The following is a 12,582-nucleotide window of genomic DNA, read 5'->3' as shown; positions in this document are numbered from 1 at the left end:
TTTAGCAAGACTCCTTTTTTTAGATGCATTAATCCATAAGAATTAACTATATCAAAGTATGCTAAAAGGTATTTACATCTCAGTGTTCACTGAAACAGAGTAAAATCCATTGTTAAAATGGGTATGTCTCCAATTCTCAGCTTACTGAAATAAATACAAAATTTACTTTAAATGTTTGCAAAGTATTTCAGTGAAGTATCTCAAGGTTCTAATTTGGACCAGAAGATTTTTTTTTCCAAACTACACGTGGTATGGTATGTGGAATACAGTCTGATTCATAAAGGAGTATAAGGAGATAACTGTAATTTCAGGTACAGGAGAATTTAATTTCTTTTTCTATTTTTGTGTACAAGTACACTAAATTAAAAGCTACGTGCAGCATCACCAATAAAGAGTCAATAATAGTATGAGTATAGCTTACGACTGTTGTAGATATGCTCAAGACAAGTATGGAAATGCTTCTGGTTAAACAAAAAAAGTATCCTTCCCTGTATTCTTGGTCCTATATCTGTTCACACTCTAACCCTTTTTTTTTTTCCTCCATAATACTCCGGTTGCATTCATAGCTTAGTTGTTGCAGTTTCTTTTGCTTATATAGCACTCCTGAAATACCTGACAACAGTTCTTCATACCTGAAGAATTCCCCTTAATTGTAGCAATTCTTAATGTTATCAAAAACACGCTAAACACAACAGGTTAAAACAAGAAATGAAGACTACAACTGATACTGCAGGAAAAATCTGTGTAGGCAGAAGTAGTCATCACAGATGGGATTCATTCAATATACTACTGTAGTTCTACCACCCACAGAATTCCTATTATCATTTCCTACCAAATGGTTCATTAGCTCTGCAGAAATCTCAACTACTGCGTAACAAACAGCTGAAGTTGCTGTCATGATATGGATATTAAATAGTTAAAGGTCATGCCAATTAAAACACAAGTACAGTTACTCTAAGTTTCTGAAGGTCATAATAATTAAAAATATTTTCCATTTGATGACAACCAGTATAATTTTTGATTTGAAGAAATATCGTCAAACTTCTCCTTTATTACTAAACCTGAAAGTATTCTTTCTGCAAGTATTGAACATTAAGATACTGTGGTATAATTGTTTTCTGTTCCCTATTTGTTAGTTTGTTCTTTTGTTCCAATTAATTGATACTGCAAGTGAGAAAGGAACATACTGTCACAGAGGAAGGAAGCAAGTTTTTACATTTTTGCTGAAGCACATGCTGACATTCCTGATTTGTAAACAGGGTGGAGTTCTGCATTACTTGAATTGCCGTGAGTGTTGACAGCAATGACAGTTCTTATGGGAGAGACAGTACTTTGATCACGTGTAGCTGGGTGTGAGGAGGAAATTTGCATTAAATTATTCAAGGATTACATTGACAGAGGAGAGCCAGAGGAGTGAATGGTCAGGTAAAAATCCTGATCCTACCCCTTTTCTGCAAAAAATATTTCTGCTGTTGTGCTGTAGCACAAGTTAAAAAGCAGCTTTGCTGTAAATAGGATCAGGGAATGGAGACAAATTAAAATAGAAAAAAACCCCAAATTCCTGCTTTATTATTTTAGAGAGAAATAGTATAAAATTATTAAAAATTGACTGATCACAAGTTGATTCACAAGTAATTACAGCAGTGCAACTAAGAGAAGCAATGCAGTGTGGAAACTCCACAGGCTGCAGTAGCTGCCAGAGCACTCGTACTGCTAAACCAGTCAGAGAAATCACAGTTCATTTAGCAGAGTTTAATTAAAATTTCTAAAGAATTCATTCTTGTGATGGTCAGCTCATTTTGAGTTAGTGGAGAGTTGTTGTCTTCAAGTAGACTGCCTGCAGCAGTGCAGTAGAATACAGGAATTTCTTGTTTTAAGAGTTCCTCATAAGTTAACAAATCAAAATCACATGACTTTCTTAAAGGGAATACTAGTTGTTAAATGTTAATTGCTAAAGGTCATGGAATTTTAGTATGAAGCACTTGCTGTTCAAGAACTATCTTGTAATTTCTTGTTCCTCCATTTACCAAATTGTTAGCCAACATATTCAATGCCTAAGGGGATCTCCTATCTTACTATTTTTTCCTTCCTAGTAGCTTTACAGATTTCCGTGAATGAAACAATAGAGATTTCACATGTTGATTTCCTCACTTAGTTTCCTTGCAGCCATCTGGTGGTGATGTCACCCATAATCACCTGTGTCTAACAGCCACCTGATAGTTTCTCTTCCTTAGGCAGTGAAGTGAAACTACAAAACCCATATACCTACCAGCTCTGTGTCAGGGTGTATTTGTACTTTAAACAGTGGCTTGCTATCATGATTCAGATAGAGAGCAGACTAGTTCAGCTCCTTTAGTCACTTCAGATCATTTCCTGCAACTTTATTCATCCTCTCTATTAACATGAATACACAGTAGGGTTTTTCTTCCCAAGTTAGCCATTAAAGAGGTTAAATAGGTTGGGCTCTGTGACTAATGTTTCCTTGGCTCTGACTGTATTTTTGCTCCTTCCCTAGAGTATTCCACAATACTCTGTTAGCATGCACAAGATACTCTGAGATTCTCAGCTGTAAGACAAGACTTGAAAATGTTCTAGAAATTCCAGAGCTCTGAGATGGAACATCCTGGCCATAAACCAGATTCAGCATGGAGGGGCAAGTCTAGAAGTATTGGTATGGTAAGACCACCACATCCAGCAGATGGGATGGTGAAATATTTGTCATTACTAATACAACACCCTGTTTATGAGTTTTCATGTTCTATACTGATTAAAAAAAAAAACAACAAAATTTGGTCAAGGTGATACTGCAGTAACTGCATGGGGCTTTTCAATCCTTACAGAAGAGGAGTTTGATGTTCCACTAGCATTGTAAATGGTCAGTTTTGGTCATTGCCAGTGCCATATCTCAGGCAACAAATTAGGCACAAAAAAGTGTATCTGTAATCCTCTCTTTTTAAAGATGTCAGCTATATGAAGAGACAGTAGCTACATGCATACAGCACGTTATGTCAACCAGTAGCAAACATCTCCCCATCAGTGTTTTGTTCTGAGCCATGATGAACATTACCTATCTGGATAAAAATCCAGATGTCAGTGCTGCAAAGAAAACTCCTGATTACTTCTTCCACTCACAGTAAATGAGAAATTGCTCTTTTCATAATACCTTGACTACTGTCCTCTACTGCCTTTTATACTGCCCAGTACGCTTCAGCACTGAGGAACTTAAAGTATATGGAGAGTGATACAGCACACTCTGGCTGTGCTGAACTCTGATTCTGAATCAAGCTGAAGTGTAATCCTGACAGTGACTGAATGTTAAGATTTCCTTCCTCAGTATCCTACTCAAGTGGAAAAGAAATGGAAATAAAACTGGTGTCTAAGTTTCAACAATCTTTTGTGGAGGTCTATGTTAGGAATCATCAACAGGAAGGAATATTCTGAAACCTTCACAGAAATTTGCAACAAAACACAAAAATGCAATTTTGTGTGAAATTTGAAAAAAATGCAAAAACTTGCAAAAATGCAAACTGGGAGGAACCCAGTTGCAGATAGCATTATTTCAGTAGCACTTGCAGTTTTTCATAATCCAGGCAGTGTTGCTCACATCTATTTCCTTTCCCTGTTAGAAAATCTAGCAAGCCAATACAGATATCAAAGGAATGTTAAGAGCTGAAGTAAGTTAAGTTTTATCTAAAACTGCTGGTTAACTGTGCTCCCAGGGCACTTAAGCAAAAGCTCCTCACCTTCTTTTCCATTAATGTCCAAGAGATAAGACAGTATGTTGATTTAGCTCAGTTCCAGTGTGGTAGGTTGTAGCTAAGATCAAGCAAATCCTGTAATGATTCACATTTTTTTCCCTAGCTCCTGTAATTGAAAGTTGCTAAAAGCAGGTCATTTGAAATAAGTGTAGTATCTTAGGAACTACAGCCCAGTGATCATAACTTTGCATCACAAATGCAAATCTAGCTCAGTAATTGGCATAAGTTTTCCATCAGAACCATTTATTAACTATACCACAACTTCAACCTACTCTGTAATCACCACTGGCTAACATCTGCTCATTTGAAACTCCATTTTCTTCTACTTGTATTTTCTGTTCTCTTCTTCTGGACACTTTTGGTTGTATGTAAAGAAACAAATAGTACATCCCCTCTACCTCTCACTCATTCATTCTGAAGTGGGAAAACATAGCAAGAACAGATTAAAAAAAAACAACCTCACAGATAGCTGATTGTATCCTCATCAGCTCCTTTCTAAAATATACCAAGAAAAGATAATAGAAGGAAAACTGCAGAGGGTGGAAAAAATGTCAAGAATGCATAAAAGACAAATATCACCTATTCTTTTCAAATCAAGTGATTAATGCTGTACCTGCCTCTGCTTTTTGACACAACTTTTTTTTTTTTTTTTGAAATTGACACAACCCATGTCAGTATTACTGCTAAATAGCTTTCAAATAGAGAAATGATGTGATTAGTAATCTTACTCTACTGGTAGTAGATACATATCTTAAGTATAAGCAGGAGCATAGATTTTGAAGAAACTAAAGGCAACACAATGCTGGAATGTTTACCATGTCATCAGCAAGTAAGGTTATTGAGTTCTGGACCATTCAAATACAGAGTATTTAAGTTACGGCCAGGTACTACAATCTGAGAGACTGGAACCCAAGACTTTACCAAGCTGAAAGATTTAGGATGTTTCAGTAGTTAAAAAGACGTACATAAGCATGAAGTCATTACAGTGACTTGAGCTTCTTAATCTTCTCTAAAGCAGATTAGGCTAAATATAAACAAAACATGACATCCAGTAAAATTTTGGTTTTATGCATTATGTATACCTAGTATGGATATTCAGTATGTATACTACTAAAAAGTGACTTTTGTAAGACAGAAGAATTCTTCAAAAGCATAAAGCTAAAAAAAAAAAAAAAAGAAAATCCTTTTTGTAGCCTAAAGTATTGCACCGCAAGATGACAAAGAGCTGGCAATAAAGTGCTCACACTTTGCATAATCTTAAATGGCATTTTAAAAATAAATGGAATATTTGAAAAGTTCTAGACAAAAAAGATACTATAAAAAAGGCTTCATCCCTTTATATGAAGTGTTGGTTAATTTGATTTAAGTTTTTTAAAGGACCACATTTCTATAGCTAAAGTACTATTGCCGAAGTTTAACATGGAACTTGGCAGAATTAGGTAAAATAAAAAAAATGCTTATTCTAAACATTAGATTTTAAAATACACTCCAGAATACATTGTTCAACGTGTTTAATTCCTTCTTACTCCATATGTTTATTCTTTCTGCAAATACAACAGATGGATTATGAACAGTTCTAGAACTATATTAACTTCCCTATGGTGGTAACTTGCTTCATTTACAGCAAAGATGATGAATCACCAAGCTCATACTCCAAGAAAAGAGATCTTTAATGATGTCCAGCACCAGAGGACTCTGAAACAAAGACACAATTTAGACTGTTCAAACAGTAGAGAAAAATCAATTCAGGAATGTAGTTCAGAACCTAAAACAGTCCACTGTATCTGAATCTGATTATAAGCACTGGCAGATTCAACTGCCCTGTCAAATAAAACAAAAAACCACTGACTATATACATTTAGCTAACACACTACGAATCCTTTTTCACAAGTCTGGAAATTTTATTAGAGGCAAACCTCAACCCTTCCCCCATTTTGGTATGGTTATTTCAAAAACAAAGTTTATTTACATTATTATCCTTAAGTATATGGGAAACTATTTCTTACAAGTTCAAACTCGTTAGTTTCTTGGCAGCTAAAATAACAGCTCCTCTTGAAATTTAGCTGATCTAAAGAATTCTATGAAATGGTTAATTTTTTGTTTAAAGGATTTTCTACAGCCCCTCCCCCCATACATAAAAACATGCAATTTCCATTCTGCCCCTAAATCCTATAAAAAGGAAAATTTGGGAGAGACAGCATCAGTGCATATTCAAAGATGTTTCCAGATAGTAACACCATACAGCCAAAAGTACATATTTTCAAGTTGTCTTTAGACATTTTCTAAATCGATTACCTAGAACTCAAACTTATGTAAAATATATTGAGCTATTTCTACTGCACTCAAAAAAACCCAACAGGATATTAGACTTTCAATACTTACTATTTGCCACAGCTTTTTTGCCTGAAGAAAAAAAAAAAAAGTTGAATGTATTTCCTATTTACATTTTGCAGTTGAAGCTGAATGAATTATAGTAATGACTTGCTAACAGAGCTTGTAAAGGTGCACAAAATGTACTTTTTATAGTGCATATGTCCATATTATATTGATTTTTTTAAATTGGCTTATTTTTAACTAACCAAGACTCCATGTATTTAGTACTGAGACTCTTACAGAAAGTGTCTTTCTTCAGAATACATACAAATTAATACTGTTTTACACAATATATGGATGCATGCACAATATATGAATGTAAATTGAAGTGATAAGAACAGTTTGCTTTAAAAACCCTTCCTTTATAATTTAAATACCTTGTTTTGCATTCCCATTTTTGTTATTTTCCTGAAAGACTGATTCACAGTGACAGGACATAGATATAAGGAAAAAATTCTTTCTAAGAACAGTCATAAGAGGTTGTGCAATCTCCATCCTTGGAAGTAATCATTTGAATTTTGAGTAAGGCCATGAGCAATCTGATCCAACTACTTTGAGCAGAGGTTTGGACTAGATGACCCTCAGAAGTCCCTTTCAACCTAAGTTATTCCACAACATACTGTTTTATAAATATTATTTACATGGCTGTTTCCCAAACTACAGGAAGGGCCACAGCTATTAAAAGTTGTTTCCACTTTAAAATAATGCTTAGCATACAATTCCCTCATATCAAGGTTTCAGACCTCAAAAAAACCTACATCACCACATCTACTAATTAATGAAACTACTAATACTATCGAAACGAAATAAAAATAGCATGACATGAACACAAACTTTAAACACTCTGTCGATTTTTTACTTCAGTTTGAAGTAAAAAATTTTTTTAAAAGGAAAAGTTAAAACAAAAATAAAACTATTTTTTCTCTCTGTATGCTACTTATATTTACTTAAACTTGTAACCGTAGTGTAATAGTTTTAAGTCATACTGCAGGTTATTTGAACAAAGATAGAGACGTATAGAGGTAACATCACTCAGCTGCTCCCCAAATGAGGTAGTCCCTCTTCTCTGTGAACTCTACTACAGTTATAACATTTCACGGCTCTTGACAGATAGTAAAAGAGCCAACTTGGAAATTTTTCAGCATAGCCCAAATCAAAGACAAGGACCTTAAAGATACCATGATTTATGTACCTTTCTGGGTTGAGGGACCTGGCCTACTCAGATTTATCAGTTTTACATTAGATATTCTGTTTTTTTCTGTAAGAAAGTGATCCAGGACCACCAGGGAAAACACTTTTTCATCCTCTGTATTGTACCTGGCATTCTGAGGCAGATCAGCCCAAAATAAACTATAGTACTTTAATAAGTTCATGTGGGAGAACCTTCTGAAAACTTTATTTTTTGCAGCTTTTAAAGAAGTGCTCAAAGAATAAAGATTCTAAAAAAAATTCTAACAAAAGTAAGTTCTAGTTCAAAACCAATTAAAAAGGCCTTACATTGATTCAGGATTAATCTACAGAAGAAGCTTCTGGCTATAGACTGCAAGTTAGGTATTGATTTTTAAACAACTCCTACGTTACCTACCCCTCATAATGTATGCAAAGTTACACTGGTATCTTAATATTTTTGTTTGTGTAATATTCTGCATGGAGCATGTGTAAACTTTTGTGGCAAAGACTTGGCGTTAAGAGTGCAATGTCTTATTTGCTGAATATTTTCAGTGACTTATTTTTAAATGTTAAGGACATTCTTATCTATAAACCAGGATTTGTAAAGAAGACTAATGAAGACTTTTCTAATGAAGACTATAGTAACTTACCACCATATGAAATTTTGTAATAGGCATAAGCTGTTAATGCTACACCAACCCATATTTCTTGATAAACAGTAGTGAAGTAGAATTTCATGGCTCTGAATGACTTTGGAACCATGGTCTGCAACATCTGAAAGTAGTAAGAAGTTTTGCAATGGTGAGTTTTGCAACTATATTCTTACGTGATATACATATATGCATACATACTTGATATATATATGTATTAGCAGCTTAATGACTAAAATATTCCAAAACCTGCAGGACAAAGGTATTTATTCCAAGCAAAAGAATGAAAGTTCAGAGTTTAGGTTACAATTCTGGTGCTAAAACAAGAAAAAAGAATAAATTACAGCTGATGAAAAGCTTCAAAGATGAGTCTATAGAGCATTTAGGGAGCAGCAGTAGCTACACTCTTACTCTTTTTATCACTCTATCAGTGACAGATTTTTTTTTCATGTATGTCCAAGTCTCCCTCAAGAGAGGAGCCTTGATCCAAACAAATTAGTAGCAGTCCTTACACTACCAAGTTTCTTTCCCTCCTTCACGCATAGTTAACATTTCTCTCTCAACACCATAGTTTCTACTCATTATAGGAAAACATATAATACTAAATTATGGAATTCATGATTTATCATAAATATTATCTTTAAAGTATGCCCCAGAGCAATAAGCCTATCAATATGCTTTATTCTTTGCATCCAGCTTTGGCAGGCAAAGCAAATAGGAACCATTATATTAGATATATTTTAAAATAAAACTTATCCTCATATATACATAAAACATATTCACATACATTTGCACCGCATTACATAGCAATACTACAAGTTATATTGCATTCCACCTTAGACACAAAGCACTTCACCCAACACAGTACAACCCATGGAAGCCTGCCACATTCAGACATGAACAGTACATAGTAAACTAAAAAGTCATGGGAAGAAAAGGCAGATTTGTAAATTTCTATGAGGTCAAACTCTCACTCACTTTCTACTACTAAATGTAAAGCATTCTTTGGCAAGCAGGTGAAAAGGATACAAGGGTAGTCAATGTCAAAACTTCTGGAAAAAAAAGATGCTTCCTAAAGAATGAAAGCCTCTCAATGGAGATGAAAGTACAAATACAGACCAATCCACATTTATCTTTACTCGCCTACAGACAGGTATTTTAATCGGACTTATTACTGTGGGCGGATTTCCTCAGAGAGCGTTGTGCTGCCTGCTACCAATGCTATTAAGAACACTGAGAAGGAAAAAAAATACTTCTGGTGCTTGTAGCTTAGAAAGAACAAAACATTCACAAAAACATACATGCAAACGAGGAGGCCAAAAAGAAAACAAGGAAAGGATTTTCCCACCCATCCCCCACCCCCGAGCGAGCAAAACGCATAGGACGAGCAATACCCATTCCGTCAACACCCAGTGACTCCCCGGAACGACCTTCCCCCAGGGCCTCAATTGGGGGGGGGGGGGGGGGGGGAGAACGGGTTTCAGGGCACGGCGCTGTTGCGGCCTTTCCTCCGAGACCTGTCCGCAGCAACGCAGTATCTACTTCCTCTCATCCTAAGGGCTCATTCAAACCTTCCCGCTCCCCCCACACACACCCCCGAGGCCCCCTGCAGCCCGCTCACCCGCCCGGGGCTAGGCCCGTAGCCCCTTCCGTACCGCCGGGAGACAGTTAACGGCACAGCTCGAGCACCACTGCCCTTCCGCCCCCCCGGCCTCGGCCCACCCCCGAGACACCTCCGAGCGATGCCCGCCCCAAGTAACGGCCGCGCTGAGGCGAGGCGAGGCGAGGCGAGCCGCCCTCCCCCCGCGGGCGCTGGGCCGAAACCCACCGTTAGCGGCGGGAGCGCGCGCCGCCACCGAAGGTCACCGGAGCCGAGAACGGCCTGCGCCAGCGCCGCGGGACACGCCGGGAAGGGAAGCGCCAACCAGCGAGGCGGCCGCAGGGCGGGAGGAGGCCGCGCCGCCGCGCAGCGCTCCCTGCAGCGCGGGAGGGGAAGCGCGCCCCGCGCGCGGGCACCGCGCCTGCGCAGCGGCCCCTGCCGCGCAGGGACTCGCCCAGCGCCCGCTGCCGAGCTTCCTCCCTGCCCGGCTGCCGCTCCGCGGGGCGCGGGGGAGGCCGCTTAGCGCCAGGCGTAACTCCCGTCACCTCAGAGGGGGCCGTGGAGGGTGCAGCCGCAGCGCCCCCCTCGAGCGAGGCGGGGCTGGCAACGCGCGGCCGTTAGGTCACGTGCCGGGGCGGGGCCTGGCCAAGGGCGGGAAGGGGAAGAGGGTGGTGTGAGGCCGCGTGCGGGGTTTCGCCGGCGCCGCCATCATGCTGCGGAAGCTCACCCTGGAGCAGATCGACGACTGGTTCACTATCGGCAAGGCCGTGCCTGCCGCCGAGTTCCTGGGCGGCGAGGCCGGTGGCCCGTGCAGTCCTCCTCCTGCACCGGCTGCGCGGGAGCCGTTAATGGCCGCTGAGTGAGTGCGGGGTGCGGCACCTCCGGGCTGCGGCCTCTGCACCTGGTGGGGAGGCGCTCCCGGTCCTGGGGATGGGTGTGTGTGTGTATATATATGTATGTATAGATACACATGTATATGCACATGTACATATGCTCTACTGCCACCTTTCCCTTGTGTGAGAGCCAGGGCCTGTGGTGCATTTCCCCAGGGCCCCTCACCTTGTGCCTCTGGGGGGCCCTGTGCTTTGTTTGCATGCGGCTCAGGGGCTCGTCATTACAGTCCAGCCAAACAAGCTCTGTAATGTGTGTGGGTGTAGTCTGGGTGCAGAGGGATGTGTTTCTCTGGTTTTAATACTCACGTCTTAGGGTTTTTTTTTTTTTTTTTTGGGTGTGTTTTGCTACTCATCTGTGTCATGTTAATCATCGCTAGAAACATCGCATATACGATTTGATTTCTCTGGAGTGCTTTAATGCTGATGTGCAATTGTGACAAGTTCTGTTGTGGAACTGCATTGGAAGAAACTTGGTCTAGTCTCAGGTGTATGGCTAAGGAATTTGGCCCAGTGGCACAATGATAAATAAATGATGCTCGAGAGTAAACTTACTTGCACAGCTGGAAATAGTACTCTCACAGTGTGTTTATGTGTTTAATTATTGAATCAATGAGCAACAGCTCTGGTTTGAGCCAATCTTTTTTTTTTTTTTTTTTTTTTTTTTTTTCCTTCCTTACAGTCCTTAAAGAGTATCACTGGCTGTTATCATATTGCTTTCAGTGGTTGATTTTTGAATGACTCTAATAATTATATTACAGTAGTTTAATTATTTCACTAGTTTGTGCTTCATACTTGATTGGTAGCTCACTGCTTCTCTTCTGAGTAGATACATCTTTAATTTATACTGCAATTTGTAAGCAAATATGTTTAATAAGTAAAGGTTACCTACCTCATAACTTTGTTGATGAGTTTAATTTGGTAGCTTACCAGATCTTTACAAAATAGTGTTATGTAAATTATGCTACATACCTGTAAAATACCTGATTATTTCTTATCTGTTTTCTCTTCCTTCCTCTAGTATTGCATGCTAGCCAGCAGTTTTCCAACAGCTGAGAGAGGTGACGTCACATATGGTAGATGTTCTCAGTTATTTATAAGCTGTCTCTCTCAACTGTTAGGATGGCTGCGTTAGGAGAAAAATCCAATTCTGCATACTGTGGACATTCTAGAAGTGCTTGTTGGAGTCTTATGAATGTTTAAAACAATCAGTTCCAAACTACAGGAAGACCTGTGCTACTGAATCATCTAGGTATTTTGAAAATCCTTTCCTCAGCTGCCAGTGCCTTTCCTGCACAAAAAGAGCTGATGCTATTGCTGATCCATTAAAACACCAACTGAACACTTCTCTTTAAAATATTTTAAAATAAAGGCCACTTAGTTTGTCCCAGGAACTTGTTTCAAAGAAGCTTTATGTGAATCCTGAAAAGCAGTGGTGAATAATAGTAAGGATGTTCTGACTGGTCCTCAAGATTACCCCAAACAAACAAATGTCAGGGTTGTGCAATTGCATGTCTCTCTTAAGCTATATTCTTGTTTCTTTTTAATTTTTTCCAGCCCATCCACGCAAGTACTAGAAAATTGTTTAACTATACTTCAGGATATGATTGCTTCCAGTACAAGTATTTCATGACCATCGTTGTCATCTCTAGTGAATCTTTCTGCTGGCTTCCCTGTGGGAACATGTGTTTGCTGTGAGCATCAGTTAACAGTCTGTTGTCCTGAATCAACTGCTATGCATGTGCTAACTAAACTGTATGTTCATTGCTCTTGTGACCTATCTGAAGTGTTTAAGTTACTGGCATAAAGATAGTTCAAGGTATACTGGCATGTCACTCCTTGGATGTGCTTTGTTCTCAGATGGCAAAACTTGTATGGTGTTTACAGCCAAGAAGAGAACTATGTATATTTGCACAGCAGTCAGCTGTATTTGTTACTCAGTTGTGTCTGGATATTGGGTTGGGGATGGAAAAATGCTTTCACCTTTTTGCTTGCTAAACTGGAAGGTGTTGCGGTGGTGCATAACAATCTTTGTCAGTAGTATTTAGATCAGACTTGGTTAGTGTATCTGTAGCTGCCACAGAAAAGGGTTTGTATGTGCTTTCACATACTTGAATCTTTTTGAAAATTAGCTGGCGATA

The 12,582-nt window shown here is 38.9% G+C and overlaps 1 protein-coding gene across 1 annotated transcript in view; it reads left to right on the top strand.

Moving 5' to 3' along the window:
* The first annotated feature begins 10,198 nt into the window (after nt 1-10,198).
* The window catches only part of TDRD9 (tudor domain containing 9), a 77,910-nt gene continuing 75,526 nt past the window's right edge, over nt 10,199-12,582 (top strand). Inside the window, exon 1 of the mRNA XM_064512021.1 lies at nt 10,199-10,410. Coding sequence (XP_064368091.1) covers nt 10,262-10,410 — 149 coding nt within the window. The 5' untranslated portion in view covers nt 10,199-10,261. The remainder of the gene's footprint in view (nt 10,411-12,582) is intronic.

The sequence above is a fragment of the Dromaius novaehollandiae genome, chromosome 5 (assembly GCF_036370855.1).
Source record: "Dromaius novaehollandiae isolate bDroNov1 chromosome 5, bDroNov1.hap1, whole genome shotgun sequence".
Classification (NCBI taxonomy): Eukaryota; Metazoa; Chordata; class Aves; order Casuariiformes; family Dromaiidae; genus Dromaius; species Dromaius novaehollandiae.
The sequence above is the reverse complement of the archived record's forward strand: the minus strand, read 5'-3'. Positions and strand labels throughout refer to the sequence as shown.